Source organism: Corapipo altera, unplaced genomic scaffold, assembly GCF_003945725.1.
Source record: "Corapipo altera isolate COAL_440 unplaced genomic scaffold, ASM394572v1 44, whole genome shotgun sequence".
Taxonomy (NCBI): domain Eukaryota; kingdom Metazoa; phylum Chordata; class Aves; order Passeriformes; family Pipridae; genus Corapipo; species Corapipo altera.
In genome coordinates this window covers 8,233,939-8,255,205 of record NW_020884880.1, presented here as the reverse complement: position 1 = coordinate 8,255,205, position 21,267 = coordinate 8,233,939, and the positions used below count along the sequence as shown (strand labels likewise).

The 21,267-nt window shown below is 40.2% G+C and overlaps 1 protein-coding gene across 1 annotated transcript; it reads left to right on the top strand.

Annotated features, from left to right (window-relative positions):
- The first annotated feature begins 12,779 nt into the window (after positions 1-12,779).
- Positions 12,780-17,969, top strand: AGR2 (anterior gradient 2, protein disulphide isomerase family member). Its single transcript, XM_027639010.1, has 8 exons — positions 12,780-12,881; positions 14,477-14,614; positions 14,884-14,947; positions 15,030-15,082; positions 16,014-16,087; positions 16,470-16,533; positions 16,952-17,035; positions 17,642-17,969. The coding sequence occupies exons 2-8, from the start codon at positions 14,485-14,487 to the stop codon at positions 17,689-17,691; spliced, it is 519 nt and encodes a 172-aa protein (XP_027494811.1). The 5' UTR covers positions 12,780-12,881; positions 14,477-14,484; the 3' UTR covers positions 17,692-17,969.
- Positions 17,970-21,267: the final 3,298 nt, after the last annotated feature.

The following is a 21,267-nucleotide window of genomic DNA, read 5'->3' as shown; positions in this document are numbered from 1 at the left end:
CCCCTTACAAAAAGCTTGCCTAAATCATAGTTTTCATCCCTCTGCAAAAGTCTGGGGAAAAAAAAAAAAAGAAAAATGAATGAATGAAAAAAGTGGTCTGAATCTGACTCCACTGTTATTTTGAAGTTGCACGGTGCAGAACCAATGAATAGGCCAAAGGGCATGGGTACCTTCACCAAAACAAAGAACTAGTGTTATTATTACAGCTTCCAAATATGCATTTCTTTTCCAAAATATCAACACTGACACCTGCAGCTAATGGGGAAAGAGATGTTGCTGGGTCTTTCATTAATCTTTGGCAAGTTCCTGACTTAGCATGAACTGGAGGGTACAATGATCTTAAAAATGTAGAATAATATAACAAAAAACCCCAAAACTGTAGGGTGGAGCTTTTATTTACATTTAGTTTTATATCCAATTCACTTCCTGTTAGAAGAATTGCAGTCATACTCTTGGTGCAACCTAGCTGCAAGCTATTGTTTAACCAGCACAGCAAACCCAGCATTAATTTTCAGCTGTCTCAAAATTGATGACTGAGAACTGCATTCCTGCATTAGGATGCCCTCTCTAGCAGGTTCATAATGCAATACTGTCTTGCGAGGAACACACACAGAGAAAGGAAATGGTATCATCCTTCGTGGACAGAATAAAGCCTTTGCCATTTATCTGCCATAATATTTAAACCTCATTACTGTGTTAAGCCACAGGTAGGCTCTCTCTCCACTTCCCTAGTCAAACTAAAGGCAGAAAGTAGAATATTTTGATTATTAATTAAACAAAGCCACTCCCAAATTGCTATGGTACCACAGAGCAGAGAACCAACACCCAGGGCTGCTGCTATTACAGATTCCTGTTTGCCTGCTCTGTGAATCATCCTGGGTGAAACGCAGTTACCAGGCAAAATCCAATGAAACTGAGCAAACTGGAGAGCAGCATTGACCTGCAACTGGCTAGAAAGCTTTACAGAATTGGGCTCTCACCATGATGCATCTTCCGCTTGAACCAAAGCATTTTATCAAGTAAGGTTGGTTTCTCTACAAACCAGCTTGCAAAGAGAGTTGAATTTATCATATCAGCTGATGCAGTCAGAAAAAGTAAACAGTATTCAGTCTGAGAATCACTTGAGAAGGGATCACCTGTAAAAACTGAGATGCTTTCAGACTCAAGTGCCCTAATAGACCACTACAGTAGGATTCTTGCGCAAAAAACCCAAAACAAAACAAAACAGAACTTTTGACAAGGGGTCAAGAACAAAGTTTGGTTTTAATCTAAAATTTTTAGAAAATGCAGTAAGACAGACATAAGAGATAGTTGGATATAGAAGTTCGAAGGTTAAATCTCTCTGCTTATTGTGAACCGGATCATTGGATGAACTCACAGAAGGATTGTTTGCTCACCAAATAGGCAACAGGAAAGAAACATGGCAACATGGTGTGCTCTCATGAAAGCAAAACTCTTGTGACTTTCCTGGAGGGGTCCTTGCTAACAGATTGACCTTGCTAACAGAATCAGATGCTGCAGAGCAAAACGAGTCATTACCCTTTACATGAGCAACTTTAGTGACAGGAAGAAATCCTTGCAATTGTGAAGTAAAAATAATACTCCTGGAATAATTTTTCTTTTCAATTTAAATTACCTGCAAACACAAAGCACTGGTTTCATTTTCCCCAGACTCTGTGAATTTAACACTTCTTCCCTTAAATGAACGTCTTTAATCTTTTAACATGAACATAGAATGTTCTGCATTGGAAGGGACCCACAAGGGTCATCAAAGTCCAGCTCCTGTCCCTTAACAGGACACCCCTAAGAATCACATCATGTGCACCTTTAAGTATCTTTAGTCTTCCAAGGCACGTCTCAGTTATTTGGAAAAGATTTGTTACATTAAACTCTTATTTTCCTCATTTTCCAAGTCCAAAGGAACTAAAAGGACTGTGAGTCATGCAGACTTGAGCTCTGCTAGACAAATGCACATGCAACAAATGGCCCTGCTGACTTCACTGGAGCACCTCACAATGTGTGTATACAAGACGTTTTCACACCACAGGTTCTAGCAGGCCAAGACCATACAGATAGATTCAAACAATATGGCAGCTCCCAGAAACTAGAGCTACTCACATTAGGAGTTTTATATTCCTACGTTTGCTGTATTTAACAGAAAAAATTGAGTGGTTTTACTTCAAAACCACTCCGACTGCCTCAAAGAGAAGTTGGAAATTTCTTGTTATTATGATGCATTCATGCTCAAGTTTCATTAACACAGCAATATCAGTCACCAAAAGGATGGTCTCATAGTTCAAGATGCAGCTTGCTACTGCTTACATCAATTCTTAGGCTTTTATGAATACTCTTCTTTAATTAACCATTTATAAGAATGTTATTTATTTTTTGGGCTTAGCCAGGACAGTTAAGAGCAGAAAGCAGGACTGGTTCTGCATAGCAGCTACGTGAGAGACAAAGTCAAGCAAACTAGATGCTGATCTATTGCACACATCAACCAGGAAGTTTGCAAGGAAAGACAGGTGGGACAATCTTATTGGTCAACAGAGAAAAGAAATGTGAGTACAACAAACATCTCTCAAAACAACGAAGGGCATCTTAGTTGGACCCATTGTCCAATAGACTCAGTATCTTCTAAAAGAGTAGAAAAAAAGAAAGATTTTACAGGAGATCATGCCAAAGGTCTCAACTCCTAACCACAGAGAACAGCTTTGCAAATACACAAGTATTTGCAATGTCCCAATGTGCACAAGAAGCTCATCCAAAACTGAAAGTAATTTTAAACTTTTTAGGATTTTAAAATAGAAAGTATGGGGAGCTAGAACAGATGGTGGAGTACACAAGCTGTCTACAGTTTATTATTTAATCATCATATGAAACAAGTGAAAGTAGCACCTATCATATAAACCTTTAATGAAAATACTTACAGGCTCCCATGCCTGTGGTCTTTTGGCATATGGCACAAATATGAGTATAGCACTGAATTACTGCTTCTCTCCAAGTAACTGACATCATCTACCTGACTGCTGTTCATTACCCTTAGTTTGCTTTTTAACTTTTTGATAAATCTGACATTTAAAATGTTAAGTCAGTGGACGGAGCAGCACTGTGTATGGAGCAGCACTGTGTATGGAATTAGCAACTTGGATTCAGCACTACCAGCCAAGCCACCAAAATAGCAGACATCAGATATTCACAACAGTCAAAGACAGGCACTTCCTCCATTCCTCCTCTGCTGCTGATTTATATTCCCTCCACCCATGCCAGAAAGCAGGTGGGTGCTACCAATTGGCCTCTGGTTATTTCTGCCCAGCAACACCTGCAGAATGTAGCAGGCTGGCAGCTGCAGGCAGCTTTCTGCCAGCTGCCTGTTTGGTCTGCAGCTCCAGCAGCTGCATGATATAAAATATGAATGCAGGAAGTGAAACCCCAAGCTGCTGGTGTTCATAATGGCTCAATGCTTTCAACTCTGAAAACTCAGCTAGCCAAAGCAGGTTAGCTACAGATCCTTCAAGAGAAAACAAGAAATTACACCTCATTTCTTCTTCTCATTCATACATGTTCAAAGCAGAAATGGCTCCTAACAGACAATTGACACAGCAACTCTAGTTTGTGCATTTTTACATATGTATGGTTCCTCGTGAAGTGTTAAGTGGTCTATTTTCAGATCATACTGCCATTCCCATCTATTTCCACATCATTTTTTTGGCATGCAGAGATTAAACGACCTTCACCATGTGGGAATTCCCTGCCTCCCAGGGAATCTCCAAGGGATACAGCTAGATCCAGGGAACAGCTGGATGCAAAAAGACCGCATTGCCTAAGCTCAATTCTGTTTTGGTCATTCTCACAGCTACTGGAATCACCTTATGGAGAGGGAGAGCAAATGAGATATGGCTGCTCTGTTTCAGCTTCTGAGCTTCTACGCTAAGCATAACTGAAATATATCTCAGCACTTGCATGACTATAACTTAAGCATTTCCCAAGATTTGGGATAGAATTACTTATGCCAGCTAGTAAAAAAAAAAAAAAAAAAAGTAATTTTAAATGAGCGTTGTGCATTTGAATGCCAAGATAGAGCCACGTTATTGTCAAGCCACCAATTGGAACTGTGCCAGCAGAAGAATAGGAACACCCATCCTCTATCAGCTCCCCGTGACTGCTACTGCTTATTTAGTATCACCACCTGCGAGAGTGTGCTTACCATGTCCAGGCCATAACGTTTAAACAAGACTTTAAGTACACGTTGCCTTAAGTCACTCTGGTTGGCCTGAACAGCCAACCTAGCTATGCTGATAGGGATATTACAACTATATTTGTACAGTGTATGACCACACAGTGGGAAAACATGAGCACCTCATGGGTAAAAGTTAATAACCATTCATTACTCTTCCAGCAATAATATCCTAATTTGTGAACATAGTATGGCATCTTTCCATTTATTTAACTTATACTGGGCAACAAGTCAGCTGTAGCTGAGAGTGGGATATGTGTAGGTTCAGTTCTAAGTTCACCTTTGTATTATTTAATCTTTCTTTCATATATACTACATATGTAAAGTCACAAAATAACAGAATTGTTGAATTTGGAAGGCACCTCTAAAAGGCTATCTTGTCCAAGACCCTGCTCAAAGCAGGGTCACCTACAGCAGGTTGCTCAGGGCTGTACCCCATTGACTTTTGAATACATTCAAGGATGGAGATTCCACTTTTCTGTGCAGCTTGTTCCAGTGTTCAATCCCCCCCACATTACAAAAGGAAAAAAACAATTCTACTTTATATTTGCGTGTAATTTCCTAAATATCGTTTTGGGCTCATTGACTCTCATCCTGTCACTTGATGTCAGAGAAGAGTCTGGCTTTGCCTTCTGTACTTAGAGTCAAAAAATGATAGAATGGTTTGAGTTGGAAGGGACCTTTAAGACCGTCTAGTTCCAACCTTCCTGCAATGGGCAGGGACACCTTCCACTAGACCAGGTTGCTCAAAGCCCCATCCAACCTCAACTTGACCACTTCCAGGGATGAGGCACTACAACTTCTCTGAGCAACCTCTTCCATAGCCTCACCACCCTCACAGTAAAGGATTTCTTTCTCATATGTAATCTAAACCTACTCTCATTCAGTTTAAAGCCATTCCCCCTTGTCCTATCACTACACACCCTTGGAAAAAGTCCCTCTCCAATTTTCTTGTAGGCCCTCTTTAAGTACTGGTAGATGCTATAAGGCCCTCTTTAAGTACTGGTAGGTGCTATAAGGTCTCCCCAAGCCTTCTCCAGGCTAAACAACCCCAGCTCTCAGCCTGTCAAAGATATGCTCAAGCCCTCTGATAATCTTTGTGGCCCTCCTCCGAACAAGGAGGTCCCCACATCAGGTATTTACACACATTGATGAGATCCCCTGAGCCATCTCTTCCGTAGGCTGAACAGTCCCAGCTCTCCCAGCCTCTCCTTGAATGATAGATGCTCCATCTTTTTACCATCTTTGAACTCCTTTGCTGGACTTGCTCATATGCATCCATATCTCTCCTGTGTTGGGGAGCCCAGAACTGGACCCAGCACTCTGGATGTGGCCTCACTTTCTTTGTCCTGCTGGCAATGTTTTGTCAAATGCAGGCCCGTGGGCTGTTGGTTGCCTTGCTGCAAGGGTGTGCTACTGTCTAATGTCCCGTTTGCTGTCCACCAGAAACTCCAGGTCATTTTCTGCTAAGCTTCTTTCCACCTGGTTGATCCCCAGCATTCAGTGGTGCCTCCCTAGATGCAGGACTTTCCATTGCCCTTTGTTGAAATTTATGGGGTTCATTTCTCTGAGCTGTCAAGGCCCCTCTGCATGGTATCACAACCATCTCATTTATCAACCACTTCTCCCAGACTTGTATCCCCTTCAGACTTATTGAGGGTACACTCTTTCTATCCATTAATAAAGATATTAAATAATATTTGTCCCAGTATTGACCCCTGGAGTACACCATTGGACTGGGATCCAGCTTGTATGTTGCTAATTACAACCCTAGCAGTTCATGTCACTCTGCTTACTTAGTCCATACTTTATTGGTTTTCCCATGGAGATGTTATGGGAGATGTATCTTCTCTCATGTAAGGTCACTGTGTTGTGATACATTCCCTGACTCAGAAAACAGCTCAGTTCCTTCCAGAAAGATGGTCTTTGAGAAGCCACCATCATTGATCCTGCTCCTGGGCTAGTTTTCTTCACAAACACATTCCTTAGCAAGAAACTCAGGGTAGTTTACAGGTAACATATGCTATGAAGTTATTAGCAGTAAAATGTTGTACTTCAAAGAAATAGAGGGAAAGATTCTCAACCCTCTGGGATGGACTATTTTTGCAGTAAGTGGGGTTTAGGCAGGAGGAACATTGAAAATTCAGCAAAAGGTTTTACTTGCACAGTCATAGAATTCAAAAAGAGGAAGATTTCTGTTCTGGGACTATTGCCAGGATTTGTAGCTCTGTAGGGATTTCTAAAGGTGATCGTGGTTAAGAACTTTTAAAGGTATATGTCCTTAACATTTCAGTTAATTGGTAAATAAATGATTACTTTAAGAGCCAGAACATAACCGCAGGAGAGCAACCTAAAAATAAAAAATGAAAGAAAAATTTGAATTTTGAGGCATTCTGCAATAGAATAACTTTATGCAATGGGAAGATAAATCAGTGGTCTATGACACGTCATTAGGATACTGTGTAACAAAAGGAACTACATTATGTCAATATTTGCAGACAAGGATTGTAGTGAGAAGCCTTCAGAAGTATATTCAGCATCCTGCATTAGGAACTACCCTACAGCATGAACCAGCTGGAACAGGCTGCTGTATTATTTCAAAGTTCACACTATAAAGTCAAAGGCCAGCCAGGATGATGCTGCTCTTTCCAACCCCATCCCTCTGCATGACCACTGAATAATGGCATTAATAATCAAACTTTGTCAAAACAGCTCTTCGAAATCTGACAGCAGAGCTGTCCCACCACCTCTCTGGGTGACTTGTGCCAGTGCTACACTATCCTCCTCATGAAGATGATTTTACTGATGTGCACTACAAATCTCCTAAGCCACAGCTCATGGTCCTCAAACTGATGGAAGAGTTTGGATCCTTCATCTGTATAGCACCCATGTAGCTGCAGGCTGCTATTATATAGTGCCCCATCCTCCTCTACAAATTAGACAAGCCCAGCCAACTTCTTGAATTTTAGTAGAGTAGCTCAGTTGTTACACTGGACAGAAAGGTAGAGTACTGCACTCTAGGGGACAGGGGGAATAAAAAAGAAAAAACATTCCCTACACTCCTCAGAAAAACTCAAATCAGCAAACAAACAAACAAACAAAAACCAAACAAAACAAAACAAACAAAAAACCACAAACAAACAAAAAGAAAGTAAAGACATAGAGGAGTTTATCCCTGGTCTAAATTTGAATAGTTTTACAACTCAGTGGCTAAGATGCAGAAAGAAAGATAATATTCATGATCTTAGAAATCCAACTCAGAAATGAGACTGCTAAATCCCAGATTTAACTTTGACCAGGCAACTGACACTGTCCAAGCAAAGACCCTCATCCAGACTGAAGCAGAGGGAGAAAAAACGGTATCATGATATGGACAGAGTGGGCACATGATAGAACATCTGAGACATGACAATTGTGAGATCTGCTGCACAAAGGTGGAGGAACCTCAACACTGTAGTCCCCTAAAACTGTGCAGTCTGTGACTGACTAAAACCGCACATTCTGAGACAAATACACAAGCCAAGGCAATGTCAAGAATTTGGGAGAAGATGGAGCACTGTAGTGCACATCATGCAGGCCAGAGGGTGTCAACACCACAAGAGTCTGCACAGCTTGGAGAAAAAGACCAACACTATCAGGAACAGAGAGAAACTTGGCAGAATGCATACCCTTCATTTCAGAGGTAATGCTGATTGGGATATTGACCCAAAAGCAAAAGCAATATTAAATAATGTGACAGTAGCACACAAGCAGCAGTGAGGCTAAGAAAGAAGTTGTGTCAGTGGGTTCAGCTGGAATTTCACTGAGCAGATGTATTTACTGGTCATTCATTAAAAAAACCAAGCAAACAACCACAAACAACCCCAAACCATGATGGAATCCTTTATCTTTGCAAACTTTCAGGCGAGCTAGTAAGAATAAAGAGACTCTCATCCCTTACTGCTTAAGGACCACCAGTTCTGGAGTCAGAGGTGGGACATTGTGTCACTGGTACTCACTAGAAACAAAAGTTTTCTGATCTTTGAGGTAAAGTATTTGGAAAACTGAGAGAGTTTGGGGTACAGATAAACAAATATAAATTCGACATAAGAACAATGAATACAAAGGAGGCACACAGAGAGATCACAGCAAGGTGGCAGCTCTGAAAACTCACTGAATTACAGATGCTGTGGCTCAGCTATTGGCCTGTAACAGAGTTTATCATCCAAGGACCAAAGCAGGCCAGAAACAGAAGGGGGCTTAATTAACAAAAAGGGGTTAATTAAAAACTGTCTGTTAAAGACTGTTCATGTGATACTAAGTACAAAAATAAGCTGTCCAAAACATTAAGGTCTTCCCACCATTCTCATATATTATGGTATATCAAAAATAGGAAACTTTTATCTTACAGATTTCAAGCCATACTCAAAATTGAATATCAGTTGCTCAGACAGGGGAAGAGTCATTGGCCTTAATCTTGGAGTACAGCAAACTTTCTGGTTTCAGACACAGTTAGTTATTTCAATTAATTAAAACACATGTACTTAAGTACAAGAATTTCAGGCATGAAGCTTTGCTGATCATAATTGACTTTCGCAGTTAAAAAGACCAGATAAACAATCTTCTTCCCAGGCTGTGGTAGACCTCCAGCTTACCAGTCCCTCTTATCACAGAATCCCTCTTCACTCATTCACTGCCTCACTGTGGAGGCTGCCAGGCTTTCTCTTACTAAACACAAGCTGAGCAATTAAGTCCCACATATGCTGAAAACCTTGACACTCCTTGGTGTAACAGACCATGACAGCTTCCTTATTGTGTGAAAAAGGGCATTAAACAATGCAAGAGCAAGTATATTTAATATGGGTCTTCAAATGACTTAGTGATTTTAAAACATGTCATTCAGCAATGCCTCCTAGACATTCCAGTATTTCAGAGCTCGAAACAGAGTATGGTATAAGAACTGGCTACATGATAAACCTATATCTGTATCTAAAACTATGTAAGGGATGCTCCATGCTTTTCATGCCAGCCTATATCAAGTGGTGGTGATTTGTATTAAAAACATCCACATATAAGTGAAAAAGAATGCCTTCAGAGATATTAAAATCCTCATGGATTGGTCTTTTGTTTTGCAAGCAGTGATTAAAGCATCAGAATGTCGTATTTTAAATCCTCACCACCTCTTCTGCTAGCCAATTTGAAAAGTCTTACCAATAAAGTATAGGTAATGCAAGTTAACTGAGTAATTCAATCAACAAAAAAGAGGAAAGTGTTGGGTTGACATAGTTTGGGAAATGATCATCCTTCAGAACAAATCATCAGATTCTTAGCAGATATTTATCTGAACTTCAGTTACCAGCTTTAAGTGTTCAGTAATAGAAATCTGCAGAACTTCTGAGTTTTCAGCTCTGCATTGAAAGGTGGCTTTGTACTGAAAATAAAGTAGAAAGGAGATGGTTGAACCATGGTCTTCCAACTCTCAGGAGAATGTCTTCGCCACTTATAAGACACCAGGTCCTTTCTAGTCTCTCCCTTAGTAGTGTGCACTCCATTTGCATGTATTAGCAAACATTGCCTGAGCCAATGTGAAAAGAATTGCTTTCTTGCCTAACGGACCACAACTAAGCTGGGAAGTGGGGTATCTGGGGTCTGGTACCTGCTCCAGCATAAATGACTATTACACAAAAGAAACAGTTTTGACATGCATGACAGGGGACATCGGTCATCATGCCATATCCCAATCCAGACGGCACCTACCCATAATATTCATGAAAAGGATTTGAGTTATTTCAGGGCAAGAGAGAAATAAAATGGGACCTGCATCTGTCGTAAGTGTCAGAGGTGTTTCAGCTCCTAAATTTTGGGTTGCAAGGCTTTCCAGAAAATTTCAGTCAAATTTCCTCCAAAGAGCTTTTAGATGATGAAAAAGTTACTAATCAGTTCACATGTGGTTAAAGCACTGACAGCAGAAATTTGACCAGTTCTCAAATAAATTTGTTCTGCTTTCAATCACAGTATCCTGCAATATACTACTAGTTTAGCACTGGAAACTTGCTGATTCCCAGATTTGGCCCAGTCTCTGTCTTTGACTCAGAGCGTTGTTAGTGTGGGATTGACTATACATCTCTTTCATTACTTCTCATTCATCCAATGTAAAGTTTTGATATTTATTCTGAGCACTAGATCATAAGACTTCGAAGCATGTGTTTATTATGAAATTAGGAGAAACAACTGGATTCTAAAACTTACGTATTACAAAACACAAGGAAAAACAAAGCACTTCAGAGAATGCTTTCAAAACAGCTATAACATCAATCACCTGAAGCTGTGCTGATTTGTGCATAACCTAATGAACAAAGGCACCTGTTCAGGTGGAGGAACCAAAATCATACTAAAAATTCAATTACTAGTTTTGTAAAGGTGTTAAATATTAATGGTAATAGGGTTTACCACATCTTAATAGCAAAAGACGAAAAACCTTCTGGAGTAGTCCTATTTTGTTCCAAGCTCTCTGGGGCAATTCCTGAAGGATTTAGTCAGTAAAGTGGAGAAAGTAGCTCATTATAAACTGCCAGAAGCTAACTTAGTGTCTGGGTACAGTCTCAGGGTCCAAGCAGGGAGCTGCGGGAAAGGCTGAGCTCCCCTCTCTTTTCATTAACAAGGTACAAGGTTGACTTAGATAAAAGTTTAACTGTCTGCATTGAGATCACTGGGTTTGAGCTAACAGGGAAGCCCCTGTGAGTAGCTGTATTTGAATTATTGAGTTTCCTGTAGGAAATAATTCTTTCAAAAGGCTATGTGGAAACAGGCTAAGGTAAATGCATCTCCCGAAACCAGGAGAAAGCAAAGGTGCAAAGGAAATGGAGGCACATCTGATACTGGAGCCAAGGAGTGCGTGGGGGCTTAGTTTTGAGGATGCATTTTTAGATAAAACCCAATTTTTAAAAAAAAGTGTGTGAGAGCCTACCTGCTCATTATCTCTTCACATCACCAGAGAGCAACTAGAACTTCTGTCGCAGGTTATAAAACTACAAAATGCTCTTAGGTGTGACCTGAGAAGACAGTCAGCAAGAACATGTAAAATTGCAATTATGAATTGTCTGAGCTGAGACAAAGATTTCAGAAATGGGTAGACAAGGTTTACTTCTACATCTATACTAAGGTTGATTAAGTGTGTAACCTGATTGAGTGAGTGAGTGGTCCCATATCCAAATATGAATCTTGGAAACTTATTTTGGTGTATGTTTTGAAGAAAACCTGAATGGATGTTGTTTGGATAGACAATATAGAAGTTAACAAAATACACCTCTAAATCTTCAGGGAGAAGTGCTGTAGAAGAAGAAATTTATATGCAAACTCTCTCATTTCTTTATCAGGAAAACATACACATATCATGAAACATACAGAAAGGGAAGTTTGAATGACTGATGTCACTGGGAGCTTTGGTTTCAGCCTTTGAATTAGTGAAGTAGCTAAGTAAAGCATGGTACTACTGAATATTTGTAAGGAACAGCAATAATTTTTTTCAGCTTGAGTTCACCATCTGGCTTCTGCACCATGTTTTCCCAATTATTTATGAAAGAAAAAAAAAATCCAAATCCAGACTGTGATCCAAAGCTCTTAATTCTCTTAAGTATATTTGTAACAAATGGATGCTGTTCGCAGCCATCAGAGAGCACTGTGAATTTCAAACAGGAAAGTCCATATCTGATGGATTTCATCTACCCAGCTGAGTAATGTTAAGTACTCACTGCCCATGAACATGTGATTTTAATCTCACTGAAATATATGAGGCATGCACCAAGAAGAACATACCGTAGTTTTAACATATGTTGCTGAGGACAGAATCATACTGACCTCCCTGCAGAAGGACTGTCTGCGGACAGCACAACAGTAGGAACAACCTTCCAGGCACCCTAAAAAGTCTCATTTTCCAGAGCATTGCACTGTATTATATGTGTATCTGAAAGCTAAAATTCTTGGTGTTCATGTTGTAGTTAAAAATAAATGTCTAAACAACTAATTAATCATGGAATTTGAATTAAATGCTGATTTAGACCCCTGCTTATGAACACAGTTTTTTGTTACAGCTTCCAAATACATTTTTGTGGAGATTTTTACAAACTTTCTTTTGGGTCTTATGACAATTTTTCTATGTGTTGTTACATGTGCACGTGTACACACACATCTGTATAATGTGCATAGTTAATTATCCAATTAACTTCTATAGTTCTGAGTCATCAGTTTAACTTTTTCTAAGGACTAAAAGAACAGTGATCCATACCGATTTTCCAACCAATCAAAAAAAGACAAATCACTCTTCAGGCAAATCAGGAGTCTTGACTTCAGCTTACCTGGACTTGGAACTTCGCCAACCTTTGAAAATCACCTTTCAATAAATATCCCAAAAGTCTCTCAAAACATCTCTGAGCTTTAGATACAGTATACGACAGGAAACTGTAATGTTATTTAATTATGAGATTAACTGTGAATGTTTTGGTGGGGAAAAAACTTGAAAGTTTAGCTCTTGGGAAGTAGTATTCAAATTCAAATCTTGTGGGTGGAGTTGAGTTGTCGAGGTGCATAAATAGGCAGTAGGAACAGCAGCATTCACACTGTAACCAGGAACACCTTCGCACCGTGGCAGGCGTCTGGGAGAGTAAATAAGGTAAGGCACCGCACGCTCAATGCTTCTAAAAGTGCTGGGGGAGCTGTGAAGCCGTGCTACCTGGGGCTGGGGGACCTGATCAATGGAAAGAAAAGACTGCAGCAAAGCAGGCACAGTCCAGCACACTGTGATATGAAGGAAAATGTGTAGAGAAATGTTGGCTTTGCAGGCTAAAAGAACTAGCAGAGGAGGGGTTATTTTGGAAAATTTTTCAAAAGTGCACATATTCTTCCAGAGGCAAAGCTTTTAAGGAGCAGGTTTAATGTTCTGCTGTCTCTCTGCCTCCACAACAGCACAAAATGTGCCTGGTCTTCGATTTCCTGGTTGTCCTATACCTTTTTCGTTTTTTTTTCTTTTTAAAGAAGCATTACCTCCGTCATACAACCCTTGAGGAAACCCTGACAATCCACAGAGTTTAACTTCATGCAATTTTCTTCCTTGCCAAAGAAACTGTTCTTACGGTAGGAAGGCCGTCTGATGGAAAAGCTGTATTTCAGACCCTTGAAACAGTGACTCTTTGGATATTTGAGCTCTACTGGACATCCCAGTAGCAAAGAGCACTGTATCACTAATGGAAATTCAGCTAATGTCTCCTCCTGCAGTTCCTACCCAGAAAAACACTTCTGTTTCCCTGGAGTTTAATTTTCATTGTCTGAACTTTAAAAACTGTCAGCCTGTTGGTTTTTTGGGTTTGGTTTGGTTTTTTGGGGTTTTTTTGCGTTTTGTTTTTTTTAATCTTTTGAATGTTCTGTATCACTTTTGGAGTATTTTAAAATTTCTTATTTCACCATTATATTGGTTCTAGTTTCCAGGAGGACATGTAATGAGTAAACACAGGGTCATAAGTGCTTTATCCCTTCAGAGAAACAACTCAGCTGAAATGCTGAGGAGCTTCCCAGCAGACATGTCTCAAGAGTCTGGCTCAGGAAAAGCCCTCTGCTTTATGCTGCTTCTACCCTCAACCTCCATTTCAGTTCTCACTGAGCCACACAGCAACCTCTCCCCACCCTTTTTATTATAGATTCTGCTGGTTTTAAGGATTAGATGATATTTCTAAGGGAGAAGACAGTTTCAACACCACCATTAAGCTGTGTCTGTGCTAATGCTCACTGTAAAGCCTGGCTTAACATTCTGACTTCTCATTTGAGTTGCTCCCACAGCCAAGACAAGTTAATTTTTCAGAACCTACTATAGCTGGGAGATCAAGGTAGAATTGTGAAATTATTAGGACTTCCAAGTACTTCTGGAATTGCCAAAACTCAGTTATTTTACTGAGCATATTCAATACATGTAAAAAGAAGAGAGATAAACTAATAAACACATACACACACATCCTAGAAGGGCCACAGCCCAATGGCATGAGCAGGGCAGTGAGAAGCAGCTGGTTCCTTCAGGGCACTTTACTAAGCAAACCTCCATTTCCTCGCCATTCCCCCAAGCCTCTGCCTGGAGCAGTTTGTTTCAGCCCTGACTCCCCCCACTGCATATTTGTGACTTGATTTACTGTCTACCTGTCCTTATCTGCTGTTTGCCTCACAGCCAGCACCAGCCTGGGAGGCACCACAGTGACTGGGAGTTTCTCTCATTTGTTCCAGGAGCAGCCATGGAGAAGAGTTACATGTCCATGTTCCTGCTGGTCGTTGCCATCTCCTGTGTTCTGGCAAAGGATGCAGGCAAGAAGGATACAAAGGAGACTACTGCTAAGCCAAAACTGCCTCAAACACTCTCCAGAGGTAAAAACCAACCAACCAAATTTAAAAAAAAAAAAAAAAGTGCAATCGTGAATGCTTTGGTTACTACGCTGTTCTAAACAAAGTAATTTTCTTGCAACTCATTTTGCAAATACCTTTTCCTAGCCCCCTCTCCTTTATTCCTGATTTAAAGCCCCTTGGCAGCGGGGTTGTTCCAACCCTCTCCCGGCAGAGGCTGGCAGGATTCAAACCCCATGCCACAGGCCTGGCTTATAACGCTCTGTCTGTGTGTGTCCCCTCCCCTCCCACAGGCTGGGGAGACCAGCTCATCTGGACGCAGACCTATGAGGAAGCTCTCTTCCGTGCCAAGCACAGGTACAGACCCTGCCATCCCTGTTGCGCCCAGCCCGAGCCCCTTGTGCCTCCCCTGTTCCTAACGAGGGCTCTTCTTTTCCAGCCAGAAACCCCTGATGATTATCCACCACTTGGAAGACTGCCCACACAGCCAAGGTAATCCCTTTGCACAGGGGGAAAAAAGAAATAGTATTGTTTTCAGTTTCTGGATAAATGCTGTTTAAAAAAAAAAAAAAATCAGCCACCACTCTGCTTGGTTGCACAAGCATGGGGAATGTTCTTCTGGTTGCTATCCCACACAGGTATTTCCTAATGTGCAGAAATAAAATAAAAATGTTAAGTCAGTATTACGTGATACAGAATGGATACAGAAATGAGCATGGGTCAGCAGGGTTTGACTTCTGACAAATCTGGTTTTGGTTCACATCACAATCAGCCAAAACCAATAGCAAGACCAGAAGTAGTGAGAAACAATAATTTATTGGAAAGGACATAGTCAGTTCTCAGTATCATCAATGACTGAGACTGAATCCACCCAGGGACTAAATCAAACCAGGCTAAAACTAAGCTCTTGCAGGATTTCTGGCAACTGGGACTGCTCTTTTCCCAGTGTCTCTGAATTCATCTGGGGGCCCTTATTCCTGCAAGTTGATCCACATGGCAAGACCTTTGCATCCATCCAGAGGTCCAGTAACTCCAGAAGACTCTTTTTACAAAAAATAAAGCCCTTCCAAACATTTCAGGCCGAAGCCCTACATGTTGTATTGTCAAGTGCCTTAAGGACTGCAAGAAACTGCAATAGTAGAACAAGATGTTGGAATAGTCAAATGCTCAAGTTCAAACCTAAGCAGACAAATCTGAGAGGCAGCTGCACTGTCTGAAGATGGGGCATTTTGTATGAATATAATTACTCTCTAATGCAGAATATAACTGAGTGGGTGGAATGAACTGGAAACCTTCATTTGCTGCGATTGTAAACTGGGAATTCTCATTTTGATTCTGCCAGTTTGCTTGAATTTCTTTTTTTGAGGACAAACAATTCCAGGGGCATATTTTTAATTTTTTTTTCCCATTTCTTGCACTCTAGCCCTCAAGAAGGTTTTTGCTGAGCACAAAGATATACAGAAACTGGCTGAAAAATTCATTCTCCTGAACCTTGTCGTAAGTTTCCCAGTTAAACTTCACTAAATAAAAGCGATAAAGTTGTATTTTTAATTATGGCTTCTCTAGCTTCAGTTTAGGAGCTAGAGTTGGCTAGGAAAATGGCCACTGCTGAAGCATAATAGATTTAGTACTAAGTCTTTTTTCATTTGTAGCTATCATAAACTCAAAATGTGACAGAATTGAAAGTTTAACAAGAGCATGAACTGTTGTTATCAATTTGCAATTCCAGCTGTTAAAAAACTGCATCCCAGACAAATAATCTCTTAAACTGCACAATATATTGTTTGAGCAGGATTTCACAACACAAAGTACAATGAAGGAAAAAAATATTTATGTAGCATGCTCTCCTTGACTGGGAACCTTCTCTGGTTTTTTTAAGTATGAAACCACAGACAAGAATCTTGCACCTGATGGCCAGTACGTCCCTCGGGTTTTGTTCATAGGTGAGTACCTCAAGTACCTGAGCTCAGAACAGAGCCCCTGTTGCATCATACATCTCAAATCCTCGGGCTGATTAACATGAATTTATACATGAGAAGTATAACGGTTCTAGTTGGTTTTGTGGATGAAACATCAAAGCAACCCCAGCCAGCTCTACAGTTCCAGCATTCCTCTCTCAATGACATGATGCCACAGTCCCTAGAATGGGTAACCCATCCCATTCCTAATAAACCCGCAAACACAATTGGAACATCAGTGACTGTGTAGAAGACCAATCTCTTGGTCGTTAGCAGAAGCAGATGTGTCTTGCACAAACATTTAGGAAGCAAGCAGGAGTGCAAAAAAGTTGATTTTCTTTTATTTCTTTCCACTTGAAGGTTAGTCCTGTCCTCTACAACTTCTCTCATCCTATTTTTCCAGATCCTTCCCTGACTGTGAGAGCAGATATTACTGGAAGATACTCAAACCGTCTCTATGCCTACGAACCCTCCGACATTTCATTGTGTAAGTAGTGTTCTGAAACATTCTGAAAATATTCTTCAAGCAGTCACATTTTTCATGGAACAAGGAATAACGCCAGGCATTACAGACTCTTGTAATCAGTACTTGCTGAAAGACATTTAACTAGGATTAAAATTAAACAGGATGCTAGACTTAAAATCAGTGAGGTGAAGAGAATGATGCCAGAGCCCTGGAGTCTTAAGCATCCATCTGGTTTAAAAGCAAGTATACGTCAGTCGGAACTTGCATAATTCAGCAGTGTTCACTGCAAGTAATGTGAGGACTCACACATGAGTCCTGCCAGGCCAGGTCAGGAAACGTGGGAGCAGGGAAAGATGTTTGCTACAGCCCTCCCTCAGTGCTGCACAGCTCCTCTCTTTGCCCTGTGAGTGCCCATGCGTTTGCATTAATAGATGTATGTTCTCACCAGTCAAAATTAAACACATGACATTCACAAATTGCTTGGAAGAGCAGGGTGCATCAGAATCCCTGTAGCAATAGACATGTGACTAAAAGCTTTAATAATAATGACATTTTCTCTACAGCATTTGCAGTTGCTGGTAGAGGAAGTTGCAGCAAAAATAACATGCATGAATATTTCATTTCTAGTGTATTCAAATATGCAGAAGGCACTGAAGCTTCTGAAGACTGAACTGTAAGAGAAAGAAGGAAGCCCTTAAATACTATAAAGTCTCATCTTCCATCTCTTCTCCATGCATTGACACTGGTGAAGAGACTATTTAGAGTGATATTTAGTGATGTGTAGTGATGGTTTCTATACATAAACACTACAGTTTTACCTTAGCCCTTTTGTACTGGGCAGCATTTTTAAAAGCTGGAGGCTTTTAATTTAAGGCGTACAGAAGAATACTGTATGATCCAACTGTAAAAATGATTTTTTTAAAAATAAATCCATTTTAAGTGTTTACATACAAAACATTGTTGTGTTGGGTTTTTTTCCTTGTCTTCATCTACCATTATTAGAAAGAGTAAAATTACTGTGTTGCTTGAGACCACTGCTTGCATTTTACATTTAAGCACTTTGGAAGGAAAAGGGCTGTTGTGGGTTAATCCTGGCCAGCAGCTCAGCCCCACACAGTCACTCACTTTCTTACTCCACTCCAGTAGGATGGGAGAGAGAAATCAGCAAGGTAAAAGTGAGAAAGCTTGTGGGTTGAGATAAAGACAGTTTAATAGGTAAAGCAAAAGCTGAATGAACAAGCAGAGCAAAACACTGGATTAATTCACTGCTTCCCATGGGCAGGTAGGTGTTCAGACATCCTCAGGAAAGCAAGGCTCCAGCACATGGGATGGTTACTTGGGAAGACCAAAACCATCACTCCAAATATCCCCCTCCTTCCTGCTTCTTCTCCTAGTTTATATAAGTATGGCACCATATGGTATGAAATATCCCTTTTGATCAGCTGGGCTTAACTGTCTCAGCTGTGTCCCCTCCCACCTTCTCCTGCAGCCCCAGTCTACTCGCTGATAGGGCAGTGTGAGAAGCAGGGAAGACCTTGTCTCCACGTCAGTGTCAGCAATCACCTTGTGTTATCAGCACTGTTTTAGTCACAAATCCAAAGCACAGCACCATACAAGCTACTACGAAGAGAATTAACTCTACCCAGCCAAACCCAGTAGAGGAAAGCAGCTTTTTATCTCCAGTTTCAGCAGCTAGCTAAGCTCAGTATTGCTCATTCTGGTTTATCTCTATTTATTTTCTTGTAGCACCAGTGTATGTAGAGCTTTCATTATCAGCCCTTCCTTTACACTTAAGATAACGGGAAGTGCAAACCTTTCCCAGAAAAGTACTTGAGACTAGAGAATGGGGTTGTTTGCATGGAGGGTTTTATTTCTTTTTTTAAAAAAACTGTCTGCATTCTGAAGTGATTTAAGATAAAACTGCTATCCTTAAAAGGTCCCTGCTTACATCAGATTTCAGTAAAGCCTTGAGATGATTAATAAAGTGATGCCATACTGAGTATGTGGTTGGTTTCATGACTGTGTTACAGCTTGTGACTGCTTATTTACAAGCCCAAAACGGACAAAAGAGAAGTTTGAACTAAAATTAACGCTGCAGATGAACACCATGAGAGTGTACACCACCTTAAGACTTAGGCAAAAAGGAGACTTTCCATCCCCAAATATCTAAGAACTCAGCAGCAGCATAAGTGAGAAAAGCTTTGCCCAGGACTGTACCTTCATTATCTTCTCAGCTCTTGGGCAATGACAGTGTTCTTATCACTACTATTACCCTTACTGTCACTACCAGTCACGGTGAGAACTACAAAAGAGGAAAACACTGGGGAAGGCAGGATAGGTGAGAGAAGCAAGAATTTCAGCTCAAGGGAATATCTCAGCAAAATCAGAAGGAAGGTACTTGCTAATATGTTTTGGCAAGCTACGTGAACCCTACCAACCAAAAAATCTGAAGTGGTACCTGCAAATTGTTCCAGACATGCAATCCAGCATTCCTTCAGCAGTTCAGTAAGATGCTCCTTTCTATTGCAGCATCCAGAAGACAGAGGAAAAAGAGATGCAGTGATGGGCAGAAATACTCCATATAAGCAGCTATCAGTGACAAAGAGCAAAAAAAGTGGTCACATCATTTAGCAGAGGGACAGCACAGAGGGAGGCTGGAGCAACTGGTTATCAGAATCATCTTTACCTACTCAACCCAAAGTACACTTGCTAGAGCTCTGTATCTGACCTAAAACAAAAGCTTCCTGTGCCATCATGTTTTACAAGTCTGTTTTAATAACACTACTGAAGTAGACCATTTTCTTAAGCAGATGTACTAATCCTATGGATAACATCCAGTGAATGGATATAAGGCATAACCTACAAGGGTCTAGTAGTCTGTCTACACGCTATAGCTGCAAATATCCAATAGTTCAGCCTACAAGTACCAAGAAATTAGTTTTTGAAACTGAAATAATTTTTTTGCACTCAAAGCTATGCTTTTGTAGTTTGCTTTTCACCTTAGCCAAACTTTTGAGAATCTTAATACATAAATGGTCAACTTAATCTGCTTTTTTAATCCTCTCCTCTAAATAGAGATTATTTAGGTTTACAGAGCCACCAAGCCAAGCTCTCTATAAAAGCCTTCCATGTCTTTGGAAAACCTAGGAAATCATTGCTGAAACACATACAGTCAATAAGCTGAAGTACGCAGGACATGGGCTTTTTGGAATTCCACTAGCATTCAGACATTCATTAAATAATTCAACCTAAAAATAATAATGCAATTTATTAACTCTAGCACATTCCTATTCACTTGTCAGCTATAGTTTTTAAGGTACATTTTTACAGGTATCACTTCAAGTTATGCAAGCTTTTCCTTTGGTAACAGTTACCTTCATGTGAAAGGCGGCAGATACTATACAGTAATATCAGTATGTTAGTTAAGATCTGGACTCACTTTCTCATACAGATTCAGAAGAATGAGATTTTATTATTTTACAGCCAGTTATTTTAATATGATAAAAATGTCTGTTTTGGAGGAAGTCGAGATATCTTTCTACCTTTTCCCAGAATAACAAACTTTAAGAGAGCATTTCAACACAAGGGTCAAAAGACATCTAATGTATGCAAAAGGAATGCTCTGAGTTAAATCACTCCAATACTTGTACACTCTGCTGCTGTAAATAGCTTCTAGAAAATCTGGTTACAATGAAGTCCAATTCTCAAGCAATATGCTAAAAATTAAAATGCCTCTCTAGAAAACAAACAACAACAAAAAAATCTTTATATGACAAAGACTCTTTTTTCAAAGAGAAAGCAGTGAACAACAAAAATGTCAATGACAAAAGGCATCACAAATAGGTATAAATTATTTTTTAAGTGCTCTATTTTGGCATGTCAGAACACCACAGCATTTCTTGTATACTCACATGTGAGCCAGACCTCCCCTGAGAGGCTACCCTCTTCCCCTCACAAACCCAAAGTCAGACTCAGTGTGTTTTATTGCCCCCCTTCAGAATCAGGTTCAGAAAGCGAATCCATATCTCTAATGGAAATGTCAAGGTTTGTATGGGTTGGTTTTTTAGGTTTTTTAATCACAATGCTGAAGGGAGAAACTATTGCTAATATGATAGAAAAATTTTAATCAAACATATGGTTCACTGATCTGTCTTTAGACCACTAAACCAAATTCACATTATGAGACATGAGAGCTTCTGAGGTGGCAGTATTTTCAGTATTTTCGCACTGATGCATATTTGCATTCCAACATC

Coding starts and splice junctions, on each gene's coding strand:
- AGR2 (XM_027639010.1), top strand. CDS start 14,485: ATGGAGAAGAGTTACATGTCCATGTTCCTGCTGGTCGTTGCCATCTCC. Junction 14,948..15,029: donor CTCTTCCGTGCCAAGCACAG/GTACAGACCCTG, acceptor CTTCTTTTCCAG/CCAGAAACCCCTGATGATTA. Junction 17,036..17,641: donor ACCCTCCGACATTTCATTGT/GTAAGTAGTGTT, acceptor TTTCATTTCTAG/TGTATTCAAATATGCAGAAG.